General features: G+C 37.8%; 1 protein-coding gene across 6 annotated transcripts in view; it reads right to left on the reverse strand.

The window, feature by feature from the left end:
- LOC131485678 (ubiquinol-cytochrome-c reductase complex assembly factor 1) overlaps positions 1-14,064 on the reverse strand; it is a 104,357-nt gene that overhangs the window by 81,262 nt on the left and 9,031 nt on the right. For all 6 annotated transcript variants that reach the window (XM_058685399.1, XM_058685398.1, XM_058685397.1 and 3 more), the window contains exon 2: positions 7,671-7,769. In XM_058685399.1, coding sequence (XP_058541382.1) covers positions 7,671-7,769 — 99 coding nt within the window. The remainder of the gene's footprint in view (positions 1-7,670; positions 7,770-14,064) is intronic.

Here is a 14,064-nt window from a genome sequence, read left to right on the forward strand (position 1 = left end):
CAATTGACAACAATTGCAACTAGCAAGTTCTCTTCTACTAGATTACATGATCCTATATATAGATTATATAGCTCCAGGAGTAACCAATGGATTCCCTATGTGACTTCTCAACTGCTGTATTTCTGTCTGACCATTATTCATGAGCTAACATTTAACACTATTTGAACTACTGAAGTACCCAGGTACCTAACAGCAAGGACACCACCTAGTTTCCCCATACCTACACATATATATAAATACACACATTTACTTACTTGCCCCTCAAAAAAGACTCCCTTGACCTTTAAAGACATCAATTTTTTCCTTTATTTAAATTGAAAAGATACCAACAAATAACTTTTGTAGAAAAAAAAAAACAAAAAACACTACTACTCTGAAATATTCAAATGTCACTTTTTCAAAGAGGCCTTCTCTGACCATTTTATCTAAAAACAGTTTTGGTAGAAACTAGGTATATTGGGGCGCCTGGGTGGCGCAGTCGGTTAAGCGTCCGACTTCAGCCAGGTCACGATCTCGCGGTCTGTGAGTTCGAGCCCCGCGTCAGGCTCTGGGCTGATGGCTCGGAGCCTGGAGCCTGTTTCCGATTCTGTGTCTCCCTCTCTCTCTGCCCCTCCCCCGTTCATGCTCTGTCTCTCTCTGTCCCAAAAATAAAAAAAAATTTTAAAAAAAGTTGGAAAAAAAAAAAGAAACTAGGTATATTACCAGAATCAAGTATAGCATGTTAGATATGGGAAACACTCAAGCATGTGTTGAATGAACAAACTCAACCACTTACATGGTTATTTCTTATTTCCTTCTTGTCCTTATCTACATACATGCCATGCATACATGCTGCACTCACCCAACCTTTATTAAATGCACACAATATGCCAGTCTTTATGTCCAGTTTTAGAATACAGACAATCCCTATCCTCGAAGAATTCATAGTCTTGTGGAGAAAAGAAAGAAGACTCACTACACAAGAAACAGAACCAAGTATCATATTTTAAAATGGTTAAAGATCATACACAAACACACACACACACACACACACACACACACACACACACACACACACACAGAAGTGTTAGCAAAGCTGCAGAGCAACCAGAACTCTCACACACTTCTGGTGGAAGTGTAAAATGGTACAATCACTCTGAAAAATTATTTGGCTGTATCCAAAGAAGCTGAATGTATACACATTCTATAAAACTCAGCAATTCAACTTCTAAGTATACAGCCCAACAGAAATGTGTTTACAAAAAAAAACATATACAAGAATGTTCATAGCAGCACTATTAATAATAGCCCAAACTGGAAATAATCCAAGTACCCATCAATGGATAAATGGATAAATGAATCATGGTATATTTATATAATAGTATACTACACAATAATGAGAATGAATAAATTATAACTACACAGAATAATATTGATGAATTTCTAAAACAAAGTTGAATGAAAGCAGACAAACACAAGAGAGTATATACTGTATGTATAAAAGATAAAATTATTTTATGATATTCAAAGTGAAGACTGGTTAAACTTGGTTATGGGTGGTGACTGGGGGGATCAAGGAGCTTCTTGGGTTCTATGTCTTGATCTGGGTGCTGGTTAGCTCACTTTGTAATGATTAATTCAGCTGTACACTTATGATTTATGCCTTTTTCTGTATTTTTATTATACTTCAATAAAATGTACAAAAATGCTTAAAGGTATATAATGAACAGTGTTAACAACAGAAATTTGGAGGGAGAAAAGAATTACCTAGAGTCATCCAAAAAGACTTCACAAAGAAGCCTTAAGAAGTGGGCAGGATATGGGGGCACCTGAGTGGCTCAGTAGGTTGGGTGTCCAACTTCGACTCAGGTCATGATCTATGGTTTGTGGGTTTGAGCCCCGCATCGGGCTCTGTGCTGACAGCTCAGAGCCTGGAGCCTGCTTCAGATTTTGTGTCTCCCTCTCTCTCTGACCCTCCCCCACTCATGCTCACTCACCCTCTCTCTCTCTCTCTCTCTCTCTCTGTCTAAAATAAACAAACATTAAAAAGTAATTAAGAAAAAAAAAGAAGTGGGCAGGATAGAGAAGGTGAGTGAGAAGACAAAGTTGAGAAAGCACAGTATGGTAGAAGAGAAAACACTGAGTCAGAAGCCCCAGCTCTGCCTATCATAAATTTGTTTTGAGAACCAAATAAAACAATGTGAAAAAGATAAGCAAACTACAATGCATAACATAAATGCAAAGACCTGCTCCAGACAACTCCAATAATACTCTTTTGCAGACAGCCCCTCATTAAAATGAATATAAGATTTCACTTTTATTTTTTGTTTTCAAAAAATTCTAAAAGTAGAGACCTCCCTGATCTGAAAGAGGAAGGGAGGGGGGAAGGGGAAGGGGAGGAGGAGAAGGAGGGCAAGAAGGGAAGGGAAGGGGGAAAAGAAGGGAAAGAGGAAGAGAAGGGAAGGAGGAAGGGGATAGGGTAGAGGAGGGAGGGGAAGGGGAGAGAAGGAGAAAGGAAAGAAAGAAGGGAAGGGGAAAGGGGAGAGAAGGGGAAAGGTAAGAGAAGGAAAGGGGGAAAGGAAGGGGCAAGGGGAGAGAAGGGGAAAGGGAAGGGTAGGAAAGGAGGACGGGAAGGGTAGGAAAGGGGGACGGGAAGGGTAGGAAAGGGGGAAGGGAAGGGGAAAGGAGGAAAGGAAGAGGAAGGGGGAAGGGAAGAGGAAGGGGAAAAAAGAAAAAAGGAAGGAAAGGAGGGAAGGACTCAAGCAATTATTGAATATTGTGGGTGTATGTATCTGTTCTTTTAAAAAGCTCTACCAAGGCACAGTCTACCTTACACCTCTTATTTTCTGTCCCATTGCTCAATATCATTCTGGGCATAGAGTCGGCACTCAATAAAACTTAGGTAGACTTTTTTTTCTTTTTTTCTTTTTTTTTTAAACAGAAGGACAATCTGGAGAAGGTCCAGAAAATAACCACAGGAGTGATCAAAGAGATGAATAAAAGGTCCTAGTGGAAAGGTTAAAAGGAATTAAAATGAAAGGCTAAAATGTTTAGCTTGGAGAAAAAGCAACTGAAGAACTAAGGAGTAACTCAGAATAACAACACTTGAGCTGGAAGAAATCTGAGATCTAAGTCCAAACTTTTCGTTTCACAGATGAGGAAACTAAGAACTAGGGAGAGTTTGCAACTTGCTTAAGGTAGTTTTAGGACAATATTTTTGTTTGTTTGTTTCAGTATATACAGTAAGGATGAAATTTACCCAAGTAGCAATGAACATACAAATAGCAACAAAACAGCAGTTACAATTTATTGAAGATCTCCTATATGCCCAGGACGTATATGCTTGATGTTTTACTTGCATCATCTCGCAACAATTTTGCAAGGTTGGTAGTATTTTTTCCTATTTTGGAAATGAGGACACTTAAGCCCAAAGAAGTAAAGTTCATTAAGGGATTAAACATATATTCAGAGCTATCTTTTTTCCCCTACATCAAGCTGCTTTCAAAAACCTAAATAGGGGTCAATAACATATGCTCATGCACACCTAGCACAAAGATGTGGATTTCTAAACATTCCAAATATCATTCTCCAATTAAAGGAATCAGGGCTCCTTAGGAGAAACTGTTGAATCTAGGACTAAAGCAAAGAAAATACAAGATAAACCTGAAACATCTTGTGGTGCTAGGAAATAAAGAATGTTCAAAAATATAATGAAAGCATGTAGAAAAGGAACTTGAAGGAGTTCCTAACAGCCAAACCTGGGACAATCTGATCAACAAAATAAATAATAGGCATAATAAATTATAACTCATAGAAGGAAATAAATATCTATGAGCTCATACTCATATAAATAGTTGAATAAATAAATGGAGAAGTGACACCTCTTCCTTACAGTACAATTCCAAGCAATAAATATAGTAGTAATGATGGAAATAGAAAATGATCATTATACAAACACCAGAGTAATGATTACTGCAGTCAAGAACCATCAACAGAATTACTATGCAGCAATCTCACTTCTGGGTATATATCCAAAAGAATTCAAAGCAGGGTCTTGAAGAGATATTTGCACACTATATTAATACAGCATTATGCACAATAGCCCAGATGTGGAAGCAACCCAAATATCCATCAAAATGGACAAAGCAAATGTGGTATATACATATAATGAAATATTATGTAGCCTTAAAAAGGAAGGAAATCCTGTCACATACTACAACATGGATGAATCTTAAGGACATTATGCTAAGCAACATAAGTCAGAAAAGGACAAATAATATATGATTCCACCCATATGTAATATCTAAAATAGTCAAAATCATAGAAACAGAAAGTAGAATGTGGTTGCCAAGGGTAGGGTGGGGTAGAATTAGTGTGTAACAGGTATAGAATTTCAGTTCAGCAAGATGAAAAAATTCAAGAGATCTATTGTAGGACAATGTGAATATACTTCACACTACTAAACTATATACTTCAAATGGTTAACATAGTAAATTTAATGTTATGTGGGGTTTTTTAAACTACAACTTTCAAAATAATTAATTAATGTTATGTACCTTAACAACAACAAAAAAAGAACGATTGATGGATGCCTAAAAGTAGTGAGCAAAAGTATGATGAGAAACAAGATATCTGCATAGTCTCTAAGTATCTGCTCACATGGTACTTACTAATTACAAAAGGGAAAATAGTAACTTCATAGTAGGGAAACCTGACAGGCACCAATTTAATAATCAAGTGATTAAAGTCAATGTCACCAGTAATAAGACACACTGGCATTATATATCCCCGGATATTATACACTAAGAAGGGAATATCACTTTTGCCAAAAATGTATGACCTAATTATAAGAAACCCAATTGAAGAAACAAAAAAAGGACATTAGTAGAAAAGACTGGTAAAATTGGACTGAGTTGCATAGATTAGTTAATAGCATTATATCAATGTTAATTTCCTGGTTTCAATAACTACACTATAATTATATAAGACACTTAACATTAGAGAAAGCTAGACAAAGGGTATTTGGGAACCCTACTGTTTTTACAACTTTTCTGTAGGTGTAAATTATTTCAAAATAAAAAAAATTTTAAGTACACTCACCAAAATATGACAGAAATTTAAAATGTTTTTGTAAGTTTATTTATTTATTTTGAGAGAGAGAGAGAGAGAGAGAGAGAAACAACGAGGGAGGAGCAGAGAGAGAGGCAGGGGGAGAAAGGATCCAAAGTGGGCTCTGTGCTGACAGCAGCAAGCCCAATTTGGGACCCAAACTCATGAACTCCAAGATCACGACCTGAGCCAAAGTCAGACGCTTAATCAACCAAGCCACTCAGGCGCCCCAAAATATGACACAATGTTAAGTTTATGTAGGAAAGACAGACATGATGGGGTGCCTGGTGGCTCAGCTGGTTAAGTGTTGGGACTCTTGATTTCAGCTCAGATCATAATCTCACGGTTTGTGGGGTCAAGACCTGCATTGGACTCCACACTGACTCCAGCGGGGAGAGCCTGCTTAAGATTCTCTCTCTCTGTTCCTCCCTCTCTAAATAAATAAATAAATAAATAAATAAATAAATAAATACTTACTTACTTACTTAAAAAAAAAAAAAAGAGATGAGAATACAACGTCCCCTCGCTTTTTGAAAATGGTTAACAGGATTATAGCATAGGACATTATCTTAGAGATCATGTGATACTATTACTCAACAAATGAAGGTTTCTTTTATGTCATGCCCTTAGTATACACTCTTCGAACTATTGCCTGAATATTTCCAGTAACAGGAAATTTACTATGTAAAAATTTAGCCCACCCATTCCATGACACCACAATTCTAATTAACATAAAGCTCTTCTTAATTCTGAACTAAATACACCTCCTAGTCAGACATGTACCTGAGGAAAATCAGAGTTTTCCAACCAGGGGTCCTCGAAGTGGGAAGATGTGCCAATAAAGCACATGTCTAGTTTATTTACCCTGGCTAAAATTACATCCTGTCAGCATGAAATAAACCACTCTAAGTTATTTACATGGATGTTTTGCTATAATGATGTCTCAGAACCTAATATAGTACCTGATACATATTAGGTAGTCAATAAATGTTTATTGATTCAAAGAATGAGGCACAAGTCAGAGATTGACACAATGAGTTCCGCCTCCACCAACTATATACACACAAAAACAAATGACTTAGAACTCTATGATAATTCTATTAAAATTTTCCATGCACAAAAAGTAACAGAATGTTGCCCACTCTGAAAAGAAATACCTGCATGCCTACACAAAGTAGATGCCTCTTCTGTATAGGCATATTCTTCATTCATTCAACATACACTCAATGCCTACTCCGTGCCAGGGTTAGTGAGCTCAGGAAATACAGGCACAAACAATACATGTCCTCAGAAGGGCAAGGTTTACACACTAATTAGGGGGAATTACACTATATTTTAAATAGTTGTAATATATTTATATGAATAAATTATATAATATATCAAAAATAATTTTAATCACATCACATATGAAAAAGAAGTTAATGGCTACAGAAGGAATTCATATAAATTGGTAAGAGTTTATATGAATAAATTCCCATAGATAAATGTAGAAAAGATATAAGCATATATGATTTTACAAACTGGAATACAACTGGTAAACAGAAAAATGTTTAACCTTGACAGATAAAGAAATACAAAGCAAAACAAGATAACATTTTCTACCCTGTTAAAATTTTTTTTAAACACCCAATTTAGAGGAAGTTAATGAAAAACTAGTTATATATACATTGCTGATGGCAATATAAACTAAAACCACCTTTTGGAGAGAGAAACTGCCCATACTCATTGACCCAGGGTATACCCTCCTAGGAATTCATCTTTAATAAAGTAAAAATTTTTTAAACTATCAAGAAATAGTAACTACACTAAAGCCTACGACAAAAAAATTTTTTTGCAAATAATTTTAGTATCAAACAAAGTCTAAGTAAATAGAATAACAGGTAGCCATCAAAAAATATAATTATGCAATCTATCTAACATGAATAATGTCTGCTCCAATAAGTGAAAAGGCACCAGAAAATAAAATTCTGTGGATATTTGTTAAGGTATCTACGGAAAAAATTAGTATGCACACACTGGAGTCCTACATAAGGACTGGAAAAAAACCAGCAGATGTTTTCACGTTTGAGGTCATGGGTGACTTTTATTTCCTTTATTACTAAATTATTTGTATAATTAACAAAAATCAGGAGAAAAAACTCTCAAAGAGGGTCCAAAGTAATGAATCATGTGGTCAATGATAAACAAAGGCCTCAAATAATTGTTCCTTGGATTCTGTGTTCATAAAAAGAAAAAAAAAGAAAGGAAGAAACATTTCTTACCCCAAATAAAAGTGGCACAATGTGGCTACAAAAAGAAACCTGCAGTTAACTCTGAGATGAATATCTGGAAACATTCCCAACAGTAAAAATCATCAGACTGTAGCATGGTATCCTAGGCTAAGTTCCACTGCTGGGGTATTTAGAAGCAACGCCCTAGACACCATACTGTAGGAATCAGTCCTGAGCTGGCACCACAGAGACCCAGAAGTGGTCTCATGAGGTTTTTCCATCACACAATTTGTTTGGCTAATCTATAAATATATGACATTTGAAAATAAACACTAAGGTTTTCATACCAAGCAAAGGAACAACAAACCTTACCTGGAAAGTACCAGACAGAGCCCTGCCCCACTGTGCCTGTGTAGAGGACACAGGTACCAATAGGCTGCATACTGGAACCCACTGGGAAATCCGGTTTCTCTAGAGAAAGAAAAAAGGCTGTCAAGAATCTATATCCAACTCCATGAGTAGAAGTTTAGAAATTCTGCCAGAACAGGGTACATGAAAAGAGAACTTCCAAACCAGGGCCAGGAACAAGCTTCCTCCTGCTCATCTCTCCAAGGATAAAATGTACCCCTACCTATTCCTGATTCACGGACTAAAACAACTCTAGTAAAGGCTGACTCAAGCAGGGGGACAAGGGCTCCCTCTCAGGAGAGTAACAAAATAAGTAGACTTCAGGCATTTTACAATTAGATTATCATTTAAATTGAGAGTCTGCAATGCCTTTTCATAAACACTGATTTATCTGATCTTCATAGAATCCCTTTATAGTAAGCAGTGTCATCCCCAAAAGGATGAAGAAACTAGGGCTGACATTTTTAGGGTAGGAAAACACTAAGCCAATTTGATTTCCAAAACAAAAGAGAGAGATTAAATGGCTGTTAGAGTTAATGACTGAAGTTCAGTTTCCCCCTAGGGTATTAACCAACCTCAAAAGGGTCTTTGGGCCAAAGTGAAAGGCTGGGCTGGGGAAAGGAAGAGCTATCTTGCTACATGAGAAGCCTACTCTATTTTATGAACCTGAAATACATGACACTGTATAAATGGCATTAGTGTACACAGGACTGGAGATGTCTATTCTAGGAACCAACTCTGAGGGATCCAAGGGTCTCTTTCATTTGACCTATATAAAACTTATAGGGCCACAATGAGGGCTGAATATAAAATTATTTAAAAACACTTTGCCAAACATAAACTACAATACTAGGAGTCAAAGATCTGGATTCCAGTTTTAGCTCAGCTATTCTAATATGATCTTTACAAGTAATTTAACTTCTACAATGCACAGGTTCCTTATAGCAATTATTAGTAATACTTATGAGCATTTGTTCTGTGACAGGTACTTTCCTAGGTACTTTACATATATAAACTCACTTAAAACTCACAATCATCACCGAATGACCTAGGAATATTGCCTTTATCCCACTTATATGGATAAAGAAACTGAGGTATACATAGGATAAGGAATTTCCCAAGGCCACATAGTTAATACAATGGCAGGGTTAAGATCTGAACCCAGACAGCCCAACTTCAGGATCCATGCTCATTTACGGGATGAAAGGGTAAAAGGAATATCTCCAAAGTATCTTCTAACACTCTATGAACTAGTCTTGAAACAACTAAAACACAGTATAGTATTGTGGCAAGAGCCATGTACTTGGAATCAGAAAACACTGATTTGACTCTTGGCTCCAGTGAAAGCTACAAGCCTTTGTTGTCTCTTCTATAAAATAAAGGAAGGGGCGCCTGGGTGGCGTAGTCGGTTAAGCGTCCGACTTCAGCCAGGTCACGATCTCGCGGTCCGTGAGTTCGAGCCCCGCATCAGGCTCTGGGCTGATGGCTCAGAGCCTGGAGCCTGTTTCCGATTCTGTGTCTCCCTCTCTCTCTGCCCCTCCCCTGTTCATGCTCTGTCTCTCTCTGTCCCAAAAATAAATTAAAAAAAAAATAAAATAAAATAAAATAAAATAAAGGAAAAAATCCCTACTTCTCAGGACTTAAGAAAAATCAACAAATGTACCTTGTAACATGTCCAACTCAATAAATATTTAAGTTGAATCTGAATCTCCATTTCCTCATGAGTAGGCAACAAGTGATAGGGATAAAGTACATGGAGAAAGGTGCAGGAATTTTAAACGTAGAGAGGCCTTCTAAAATGTCTCACAGTTTTAAAATTGTGTAAATGTTTTTCATAGGCTACTCACAACACCTTATGTTTCAAATGAAAAGTAAAGTTTCAAAATATTTTATTTCAGCTGAGGTTCGATCTGTTGGGATAATGTTCAAATAAGAGACCATTACTGGCTTTTTGTTTACTAATGCTGAATCATTTGCCAGAATCATTCAATGTTAGATGTTCCTTTCCTAAAAATGTAAATATGGGATAAGATGAAACTTCTGCAGATTCAAGCCAAGGGAGGAGGGGGAAGTAAGAGGAAATTACAAGTAGGAACAATGCAAACTTTTGGAAGATCTTCTGAAGAATTTCATCATATTTTTCCCCACATCAACAAAATTTTTCTCTGTAATTTTGGTTCTACTTGGTTTTATGCCAATACATTAAATCAGTTCTTATTAGAAGAAAGAAGCAATCAGCTCTGTTCTTTCCTTCTCCAATCCTACAACAACAACTCTTGTTCAAACCCTTAATTGAAACTGAGCAGAAAGGGTATATAGCAGAAAGGGTATTTGAATCCCAAGATTCTTATTGAATAGCTGTGTGACCCTGAACTAGCTACTCAACATTCTGGACCTCCATTTCCCTTATGTAAAGTGGGAATAATAAAAGCTACCTCACAGGAGTGTTCCAAGGATCATATGCAAAAGCACCTTGAGAATACTAAAATATACACAAAAGCATCATTACTGTTATTAACAACTGTTACTGAATTATGTAAATAAGCTTCTCTTTCTTTTTTTTTTATTTTTCAACGTTTTTTATTTATTTTTGGGACAGAGAGAGACAGAGCATGAACGGGGGAGGGGCAGAGAGAGAGGGAGACACAGAAGCGGATACAGGCTCCAGGCTCCGAGCCATCAGCCCAGAGCCTGACGCGGGGCTCGAACTCACGGACCGCGAGATAGTGACCTGGCTGAAGTCGGACGCTTAACCGACTGCGCCACCCAGGCGCCCCAAATAAGCTTCTCTTTCACCAGCAAACTGTCATAGAAGCAAGAACTATTTTCTTAAAATATTATTTTTAACCTGGAATTCCCTTTCTCAAAAGCTTGCAGTGCCTCCAAGTGCCTCTTTAATCAAACGTCAACACCTGATCTTTACCAACTAGACCCCTCTAGACTCATCTTTATATTTACATACCCTGCCTTGTATTCTCCATTCAGCAGTTCCAAAACCTGACTCAGATTCTCTGGTTTGGGAATTACTACTCCTCTCCACACAAGCTAATTCCCTTCTAGTCAGTTCCTCTGGGACTCTCTTCTTCCCTCCTACCCAACCCATGAGTTAATTAGCTTCAAAAAGTCTCCTCAGGGGCACGTGGGTGGCTCAGAACGTTAAGCGACCAACTCTTGGTTTCAGCTCAGGTCATGATCTCAGTTTGTGAATTCAAGCCCTGCATTGGGCTCTGCTCTGACAGTGCGGAGTCTGCTTGGGATTCTCTTTCTCCCTCTCTCTCTGCCCCTTCCCACCTTGCACTCTCTCTCTCTCTCAAAATAAATCAATAATCTTTAAAAAAAAAAAAAAAAAAAAAGGTCTCCCCAGACTCCAGGTACTGGTTCTACTGACTCTACTTGGTCCATATCCCTTCCCACTTCTCCCAGTACTTCATTTATAAATATAAATCTGGGGGGGGGGGGGGGGGGGGTGCTGGGTGGCTCAGTCAGTTAAGCGTCTGACTTAGGCTCACTCAGGTCATGATCTCATAGTTTGTGGGTTCGGTCCTGTGTCGGGCTCTGTGCTAACAGCTTAAAGCCCGGAGCCTGCTTCGGATTCTGTCTCCCTCTCTCTCTGCCCCTCCCCTGCTTGCTTGCTCTCTCTCTCTCTTTCAACCTCCCTCTCAAAAATAAATTTTAAAAATTTCTAAATAAGAAAGGAAGGAAGGAAGGAAGGAAGGAAGGAAGGAAGGAAGGAAGGAAGGAAGGAAGAAAAGGAAAGAAAGAAAAGAAAAGAAAAGAAATTTTTTTTTTAATTTTTTTTTTCAACTTTTTTTTTTTTTTTTTTGGGGGGACAGAGAGAGACAGAGCATGAACGGGGGACGGTCAGAGAGAGGGAGACACAGAATCGGAAACAGGCTCCAGGCTCCGAGCCGTCAGCCCAGAGCCCGACGCGGGGCTCGAACTCACGGACCGCGAGATCGTGACCTGGCTGAAGTCGGATGCTTAACCGACTGCGCCACCCAGGCGCCCCAAGAAAAGAAATTTTTAAAAATCTGTGGAAGTACTTAGCTCCCTCTTACAGGTACTAACATATCAGGCCTATAACAATTAGCAAACCTCAACTTCCAAGTTCAGGAAAACATTTACAGCCATTTCCAATGGTTAGAATTACTGCCTTAACTTAGACTAATATACACACCATTATTAAGTGGGAAGAGGTTTTATTGTCTTTTTACCTCACCAACACTTCAAAACCAAAATCTTAAAGACAGGTTTCATGTTTTTACTTTCTGTACATATTGTTAACTGCAGGTGATTTTACATTTGTATTTCAAAATATTCTGACAGACCAGTTTTTCAACTACAGCTTTAATCAGTCCATTGACCAGCCTGTTGCTGCATGTGTTTTTTAAGATACTGTACATAGTATTTTCCTTGGCTTACTCATGAATTGGAAAAGGCTTTACAGGTAGTCCATTCTCCTACTGTCCGTAGTTTTGCTTTATAAAGTGACTATAAACACTGAGTTAGCAAATACTGAACCATTGCTCCTAGAGAAAATACAGGGTTAGGTTCCTGCAAGCCTCTGGTCACAACATTTTCATAAACCAATCAATACATAACCTTGTGTGTTTCTCTTTAAAGACATCTTATTATTTATAAATATACAATTAACTCATTAACATTGAACTCATGGACAATAGCACTGTAACTCACTCCTGAACGAAACTTATCTAACACATAAGTTTTCTCTATAAGGAATATCACAGCCTTCTTGCACTTAGTAACACTAGATAACTACATTTAGGGGCCATATTAAACAGGGAAATCACCAACAAGGCACAAAAATACAAAAACTTTAGCATTAAATAGACTGTGAAAACAATACTTATTTACAGTATAAGAGCTGAAATAAGTCAGCATATCGATCTCAGCAAGGACTTGCATGTTGCAGCTCAAATTTTTCACTCCTCTGCACATACCCGTAAATGACCATTGAAAGTGCCATGAATATTGATTTGGGAATTACAAATAAATCTTGGCAAGTATAATGAACTCAAAAATACAGAATCTTGAATAATGAAGATCAACCATAGTCACCAAATCTACTCTAAATGTTCACTGGTTCCTGTAGTCTGAATGCCATGGATACTAATTTAATTCCATAATCCAGAGGATAAACACTATTGTAGCAAACTATCCTGCAAGTTATGAAGTGGCATGCTACAAAAGGATACTTAGACATACCAGAGGAGCAGAGAATGTTCAACAATTCCTTCCATCATTACTGAATCCTCTGCCTCCTCCCACTTTGTTGGGGGTTCCAATCTGAGCTTTAAAAGATTGATTACGGGGTGCCTGGGTGGCTCAGTCAGTTGAGCATCCGACTTCGGCTCAGGTCATGATCTCACGTGAGTTCCAGCCCCGCGCCGGGCTCTGTGCTGACAGCTCGGAACCTGGAGCCTGCTTTGGATTCTGTGCCTCCCTCTCTCTCTGCCCCAACCCACTCGCATTCCATCTCTGTCTCTCTCAAAAATAAACATTAAAAAAATGTATATATAAAAAAAAAAAAAAAAAAGATTGATTACATCCGGGAAAGATTTGAGCAAATCATTAAATATATTAAGATTGGGCATATCAGTAAATATATGTATTAATTATTATGTACATTAAAATTTCTATTATAGAAAGGCAGAAAGGTACAATAAACCCCAAGGTACTAGTATGAATTTAGAGTTATTGGTATGGGTTATTAATATGTATAGACAAATACAGAAATAGATGTGTGTTTATGTAAATATATACACATACATGTGTTTCCTATTCCTGTCCCGATAGGTCCTGGAAGCAATGACCACATCCAGCATCCAGACTTGGTTTCTAAATAGTACTAGTCACTAAAAAGAACTAGTCGTCTCTGGAAAAAAGTTGACTTCAGAATGGGGTTGATGCTCCTTAAAGCCTTACTTGCAAAGAAATGGCATTATTTGATCTGTTTAGTAGCTCTTTAGAAGACTCCATCCAATGTAAAGCTCATTCAACATGAAAAAACTGAAAAAAACGTTTCTGCAGGAGCACTCGTTGAAAACAATTGTTTAACTTCATGACTGCCTGAGGCAATGGATAATACATGCAGAAAACAATAGGCTAACAAAAGAAGCTTAAAAGGAAAAGCAAGAGAATGAGCTTTGAAAAGGTATGACATATTCCTGGGAATCTGAAGGCCATGCGTATGCAAAGGGCTGTGCACAAGAACAGGAAAGACCTGAGACCTCTGGTTAACCTTGAGGCTCTGCACAAGCAGAAAGTAAAGTTTAAGGCAGAGATGTTAAATGATTGTAAGACTGTTGATGGTGTACCGCAACATGTGCACAGAGCC

This window comes from Neofelis nebulosa, chromosome 9 (assembly GCF_028018385.1).
Source record: "Neofelis nebulosa isolate mNeoNeb1 chromosome 9, mNeoNeb1.pri, whole genome shotgun sequence".
Classification (NCBI taxonomy): Eukaryota; Metazoa; Chordata; class Mammalia; order Carnivora; family Felidae; genus Neofelis; species Neofelis nebulosa.